The sequence below is a fragment of the Phaenicophaeus curvirostris genome, chromosome 2 (assembly GCF_032191515.1).
Source record: "Phaenicophaeus curvirostris isolate KB17595 chromosome 2, BPBGC_Pcur_1.0, whole genome shotgun sequence".
Taxonomy (NCBI): Eukaryota; Metazoa; Chordata; class Aves; order Cuculiformes; family Cuculidae; genus Phaenicophaeus; species Phaenicophaeus curvirostris.
The window spans coordinates 60,239,700-60,247,192 of record NC_091393.1 but is presented as its reverse complement, the minus strand read 5'-3'; the positions used below and the strand labels follow the sequence as shown (position 1 = coordinate 60,247,192).

The 7,493-nt window shown below is 39.5% G+C and overlaps 1 protein-coding gene across 2 annotated transcripts in view; it reads right to left on the bottom strand.

The window, feature by feature from the left end:
• Positions 1–1,731: 1,731 nt before the first annotated feature.
• The window catches only part of PACRG (parkin coregulated), a 228,320-nt gene continuing 222,558 nt past the window's right edge, over positions 1,732–7,493 (bottom strand). For both annotated transcript variants that reach the window (XM_069852208.1, XM_069852209.1), the window contains one exon: positions 1,732–2,539. In XM_069852208.1, coding sequence (XP_069708309.1) covers positions 2,379–2,539 — 161 coding nt within the window. In that variant the 3' untranslated portion in view covers positions 1,732–2,378. The remainder of the gene's footprint in view (positions 2,540–7,493) is intronic.

Here is a 7,493-nt window from a genome sequence, read left to right as displayed (position 1 = left end):
GAACAGAGCTCATGTGAGTCTGCAACTTCGTCTCATCCGCAGCAGCACCCTCAGAATGAAGAGGGGTAATGGGATGGGGAAATTCCAGGGACAAGAGCCCTTCCTCATGTTGTCCCTTCTGTGAGCAGCTCTGTGGCTGGAGCCCAGCGGCGGGGGAACTGAAGCCAGCTATTGAGGACTGTTTTGACTTCAGGCAAAGAGTGGTACTGGGCTTTCTTTTAAGGATAGAATACAAATAGCTAAGGAGTGAAAAGATGGCCTGGGATTTTTCCTTTTATGAAGGGCTTGATTTGTTTCTGAGCTGAGTAACTCGGCTCCCTCTGAGCGGCAGTCCTCCAGCACACACTGTACTCATGGGAAACCTGCAATGCCACAGCAATTAAACCCATAGGTGCCAGTAAATGAAAAAGTATGGCTGATTGGTGCCAGGGACAATGCAGGATAGGGGGTTGCTGAGGGAAACGGGGAGAAACTGTAAGCAGAGACTGTGCTGATAGTGCCAGGGTGGCTGCGTAGAAAGTCATTTTTGGAACAGGAGATGTGGCCTTAGCCCCACTGCTGTATCCTAGTAGACTCTGTGCCGCAAGGTTTGAAAACAAACCTATTGAGTTGCCCAAGACACGGGCCTAAAGCCAAGCTTCACCTTCCCTTCTCACCAGGAGATGAAAGATTTACAGATACCTTAGATGTGAGGCAGCACATTGGAAGTGCTTGTCCATCCCAGCTGTGTGTAAGTCACAGATTTGACACTGCCTAAACTCTGGGGACTTGAGGGAAGCCCTGACAATGTGTAAAAGAAAACTCAGAAAGAACCAAAACCCAAATATAAAAGAAAAGTCTCCAGAGCCTGGGAAGAAGACACACCTGCAGCAGTCATGCCTAACCTGAGGACTGATGAGCACTCATGGCTGGTGGCATCACTCGAAGCTGCAGTTTCTCAAAAAGGACAGAGAAGTAAAAATCTTCCTCTTAACTTTTTTTCAGTTACAGAAAAGAGAAGAAAGTAAAAGAAGAAAAAAATCCTCAGGCTGAAGATCCCACAGAACAGCAAAAGGCAAGCCTACTGTCAGTCTAACAAATCCTGTTCAAATTTTCAGCAGGTGGGAAGGTGCTCCCCACGCTTCCAGTAGGCACCCAAGAGAACAGGGCAGTGTAGAGACTGTCTCTATCACAGGCAAGCCTTGTAGGGTATGAATATGGATGTGGATAAGCACTTGGAAAAAGTCTCATGTGTCTAACACCAGAGTGCATTTTGAGCTCTAACAGTTACAGAAAAAACACTTGAAAGGGCAACTTGCATGTATTTTAAGAGCCTCCAGAAACCAGAATAAAAGCAAAATGAGCCCATAGTCTGTGTTTTCAAAAATCTCATGCTTTCTAGACAAGGCTCAAATCTCCAGACTTGTTTTGAGCTGAATCGATATTTTTAAATGGTTGTCCTTGAGAATTCTAAAACTTAATTTTTTGTAGGATTATTCCACAGAAATGCTTAAAAAGCAATAAAGGCAATCTCAATAACCTTGCTTAAATCCATGATTATATCAATTCCATATTGTGGGAAAGCAGGGAGAAACTAAATGGGTAGGAAATTGTAAGGGATTCCTGTAACAATTGTTACATTGTTTGGATGCACAGATACCATAATAATAAGAAAAAAGTAATACCCAGAGCCCTTTAAAAATATATGTGTATATTCTGTGTTTACACAGGTTAACAGTGTTGTTGTTGTTCAAATCCATAGTTGTGCCTGATGTTCACCAAGAGGAACCCAAGTACCATGAAAAGGTACCTGGAAGCCAATATCAGGAGTGTGTAAGAAATGTGAATTAATTTAATGACGGTGCTTTATAATGGACCATATAAATTTTCATGCCGTAATTGGTACATACATTCAACAGTTTTATTGTATGTCAGTGCACGTTATTCGGCACAGCTGCTAGAGAGGCATTGCTGAACTGGTGTTTCTCTTCCATGACAAACACCTATTAAGCAGTCAGCATAAACTCTTCTTGTTACAGCCTCTGACATCACTCTTGGGGCAAGCGGACACAGAACAGCAACTGCTGAATTGCGTATGAAAATTATAGTTTTATTGTCTATACAAGTGAAGGTTTAACTCTGATTCCTGCTCAAGTCAGCTCTGTTATAAAGAAGCAATTCTTTCAGGGAATAAACAAGCACAGTACACCATTGTAATCAAAGGAACAGGCACTATTTATGTGTTGGAAAGCCTTGTTCACAATAGTGCTAACACTCTAATGCCCCAGAAGCCACTATTTTAGCAGCTGTAGAGAAAAAAAGCATGACTAACAAGATGCCATACAAAGTCAGATACAGTTTTTTTAGTGCACAAATGGAATCATCCCATTTGATACAACTCAGTTTATTATGCACGACTGGTAAGTAGGGATCATTTGTTTAATCTTTCTAAAAGCAGTTTCTCCACCGCAGCGTTCAAAGGCTTCCAATGTCTCTTGAATCAGATCACCAATATTTTCACGCTTCTGCTGGCTGTAGTCTATTCCATCTCCTGAATTAACTGGTTAATAAAACAAAAAAAAATTGCAAGATTTATATTAAATTTACTGTTATGCTTTCAAACAATGGCATAGGAAATTGCAACTGCTGGTTAGTCACTGTGCCTCTATTAGAAACTTTGCTGTGTGACACAAAATAGAGTTGAATTTGAAAACAAGATGGTTTTAGTATCTCTTCAGACTCTGCTCAGGCTCCGACTGTGTACGCTTTCAAAACTCATTTCTGTGGGCATTATTTCAGTATGTAAGTGAAAATCCTAATAAAAATAAAGTAAGCACATTCTTTTATAAGATAAAGATGGACTCTCTCTTACAGAGTTAATCTCTTAAGAACTTTACTACCTTATTTCTAATATTGCTTATTTAGGACAAAATTCTACTGCCAGATGCATAAATACTTATCTACAAAATGTGACATAACCTAAACTCTTCATGGTTTGAAATCTTAAGTAGGTATTGTTTAAGGATTGTTCCATGTTAGGTATCATATTCACATTCTTATGTTTTTGACACATAGGTCATGTGTCCTAAAAGAGAAAAATGTCTAAAATTAAGTCAATGTCAAAAGGACAAATTATTGCAGCCGCTAGATGCAGTAGCTTCAGCAGTTGCTGCTTTCTCTAACATGGGCTAGCAAGGGTGATATACATTCATTCACACAGAGCACAATTCTTCCAAAAACTCAGTGACAACAACTGTGAACAACTGTGAACAACTGTGACAACAAAAATTACAAGAACAAGAAATAACCACTTGCAACGATGCTGAAAGAATTAGAGGAGGAACATACCTTTCCTTTTTTGAAACAATATTCTGAAAACTATCTTAATATGGATATATTCCAAGACACATATAAAACATAATTTGGTAAGAGCATAACATAGATCAGGCGCAGTGTAGTGGCCAGGTGGAGCAACTGTCACACTACTACATGGTAGTCCACACACGATCAGTCAGTGGACTCACTCCATGCAGTGATGGCAATGTGCCCATGTCATACATTAACATCTCAACTAGTGCTGCTTGCTTATTGACCTTCTCAACCAGTCACCAAAGGACACACTTGTCAAGACAACACAACTAGCTTCTCAGGTAGTGCCTGCCTTTCCCATTAGAAATACGGCACATACAAAGGTGAAGGTAGATTTTGCTTCCGCTGCTGCCTCAACATCCCCAGGCCAATAGAGTGTAGATGTATAACTACACTCATCCTCACATCCTCTCCTAGATTTAAGCCCAAAGACCTGGATTTAAAGTTTGTGACTTTGTTACCTGTAAAAACTGAAGAACCATGCTTATGAAGAAAAAGCTGATGAAGATGGGTAAAAATCATTCTTTTGCTAAACTTTCCAGTAAAATATCTGATTGCACTCCAAGTTAATTATGTGTAATTGAACTCCTTACACACATTTGTATCCCTTTGCTTTTTGTAAAATGTTTATACAAATACAGGTGTGATATATGAGGACTGGGTTTCTGAGTGTATAGGCAGTGTATTTTTTTTTAATGGTTACTCTTAAGCACACAAATATCCTGCTATGTATCAACTATTTGTTTCACTGACTTAAGAAGCCAAGGTGGTGACATCAAAAGTTACTACAACGAATTTACTGTAATGTTAGAAATAACAGATTATAAGAGCGCATAGAAAACACCAACAGCTATTAAATTAAAGGATTGGCTTATACAAAAAAACTAATACAAAAAGAAAATCACATTACAATTGAGTGCAATTTGGACTAAACATAGTTTTTTCTTACAGAAAACAACTGAGATCAACGGTGCCTCTGTGCCACATCACCTGTGTTGCATGAGCACTGCCAGCACTCCCAAGAACACCTGGAGGTATTTCTGATTTCACCAGTTTGAGCAAAGAGGACCCTGAACCTTGACCTAAGTCTTGGCAAATATGTAAAGAAATTACTGACTTTCCTACCACTTGCCTATTATCTGTAATTTTAAGCCTACACACATGCTCTGCTAATGAGCTTACACAGCTTTCATCATTCTTTCAAAGAAATAGTACAAAACCCCTCAGCTTTCTGGAAGTAATGGTGGTACACTGGTAAGCAAGTTTTGAGGAGGCCAAAAAGATGTCATGATAATGCTGGTAGCAAAGGTATTTTCCAGAATCACATATTAAACATGCTCTTTACTGTAGAGCATAGTCTTTACAACAGCTGATGCCTTAAATGCTTGATTAAAAATGCCTAAGAGAATGAGAAAATTATAAAGGGAATAGTCTGGAAGGGAAGACTGAATGTGTGACGTGCAGACCATCATTACAATTTTTTTTTTTCTTTTTTGCAGACCACCCGTGCTATCTACAGGTTTGTATCCTCAAGACAGCCATAACTCACATTAATGTCATGACAAGCTACAACCAACAATACCAGAAAGATTACAGCTACATCGAGGTCACCTGTTAGGTACTAAAATAGCTATCCTATGCAGTTATAGGAGTTAACAAATCTATCAGACTAAAATGATAATCATTAACCAAACAGGACAATGTCTACTAAACAGATGAGTCAGAATGATCTGCACAATGCACCTGAGGGTAAATACCTAATCATAGTAATAATGATGATTAGTTGGAAAAAAATGGATACTGAAGTATAGTGGTCTCAGCATGCCCTCCTCTGATTTGACTCTATTTCCAAGTTAGTTTGCATAAGAAGCCAACTCTGTCAGCCACAAAAATATTGCATATGTAAAGTGTGAACATGGATCTGATTCCAGCTCTTTAGGTGTTCAAGACCCTTCACCTGAGTTAGAGCAACCCCCTGTATCAATACAGGCTGCAGGATGAAGGGATTGAGAGCAGCACTGCAGAGAAGGACTTGGGGGCACTGGTGGATGAAACGATGGACAATGAGCCAACAGTGAACACTTGCAGCCCAGAAGTCCAACTATATCCTTGGCTGCATCAAAAGAAGCATGGCCAGCAGGTTTAGGAAGGTGATTCTATTCCTCTACTCTGCTCTTGTGAGACTCCATCTGGAGTATTGTGTCCAGCTATGGAGTCCTCAGCACAGGAAAGACATAGACTTGTAGGAGCAGGTCCAGAAGAGGGCCATAAAAATGATCAGAGGGATGGAACACCTCTCCTGTGAAGAAAGGCTGAGAGAGTTGTGGTTGTTCAGCCTGGAGAAGAAAAGTTTTTGTGGAGACCTTTTTGTGGCCTTTCAGTACTGAAAGGGGACTTATAAGAAAGACGGGGAGATACTTTTTAGCAAGGCCCGTTTCAATAAAACAGGGACTAATGGTGTTAAACTAAAACTAGATATAAGGAAGACATTTTTTACAACAAGGGTGGTGAAACACTGGAACTGGTTCCCCAGAGTGGTGGTAGAAGTCCCATCCCTGAACGCACACAAGATCAGGTTGGACTGGGCCCTGAGCAACCTGATGTAGTTGAAGATGTCCCTGCTCACTGCGGGAGGGTTGAGCTTTATGACCTTTAAATGTCTTCTAACCCAAATCATTCTATGATTCTATGAGTTTGTCCTTTGTGAGGGAGCATAATTCAACATGAAAATGCTAGGAAAGCACATATGTTGTATCTTTGTCTCACAGTGAAATGTCTGGCAAACTCAGCATGCGTCAAGAACTCTTTCAGAGAAAATGTTATTTCTGTATTTAGAAGAAACACATTGAAGGAATCTAGAGGATTACAATCAGGAAAAGATCTCATTTTTCCTTCCTGGATCAGAAAATTAGATCCCAGTCTCCTAAATAATGCACCAAGGTTTTTATGGTCCTCAAGGTGAAGTGAAATGCTTTGCACCTGTCAAGACCTGCGCTAGCTGATGAAATCACCCAGCACACTAAGCCCAAGAGTGGCACTCCCTGCACTGCCATCAGCGCTGCTGATGCCAGATGCTGTAGCTGAGGAAACTCTGCTCAGACCCTCAGGGGCTGAACTCAGCATCTGGCAGCAAACACAGGAGGATTTGAATTTTGTTTTAAAACAGGGTTTGTATTTGAGTCTAGACATACTTTTATTCATGGTTTAAGGTATTAAAGATGTTCTACTGTTATTTGTATTCCTTCTTACTTCGTTCTAAAATTTCTCTAGGGTATTGCTACAAATATAAAATTGTATTGCATTAAAGAAGGATGAGCAAGTTTCTCTCAGTGCGTTAAGAACTTGATAGGGCAGTTTTGGAGTCCTGGAGTGGACAAGCAAGACAAATCGACTCTTAAAGCTCAGTCAGATCTATTCTTATCTCTAGACATTTGTTAGCATCTGAAAGTGTCCGGGACGTTCTTACAGTTTATTAGATTTCACTTCAAGGCAGGCCGAGTCTTGAATAGAAGGGATTTTAATCCCACAAATATGTCAAAGCTCTTCTCTGTAAGTATCTCACAGATACCAGAGCTCGCTCCTGGTAGTGACTGTTCCCAAGGTTCTGCTTCATTTAAAGCATAGATCAAAACCAGAGTTATCATACACCTGTTGTTGTAGCAATGTTGTAAATCTTAAGATATTAGAATTTCCCCAGCCGTTAAATATCTGAGGAATGTTTAGTGTTGGAGGACAGAATACTTTAAAAGAGATTTCTTAAGAGACTATAATGGCAAAATGTAGCTATGATAAAAATAATTTATAAGCTGCTCAGTCCGTGCTAGTCAAACAAACAGATATTTACAGGAATTAAATTGAAATAGTCCAATAACCTAACATGATTTTTACTTCACAAAAACAATAGTGATGAGATTGTAAAGCATAGATGTATTTCTCAATATAGAATTGTATTTCTACAGAAAAACCTATCATAGAACAATACACAGTTAAGCAGTACAAACTAGTGTTAAGAAGTTTTGTGAAAAATTTCAGGACTTTATGTCTTCTAAGAGTCAGCCTCAAGAAATAAATGGAAGCTCATTTCAGCTATAGATTGGCATGCATGTGTGTCAGGGTTCACATCATGTAAGTTCACTGCTCAGGTA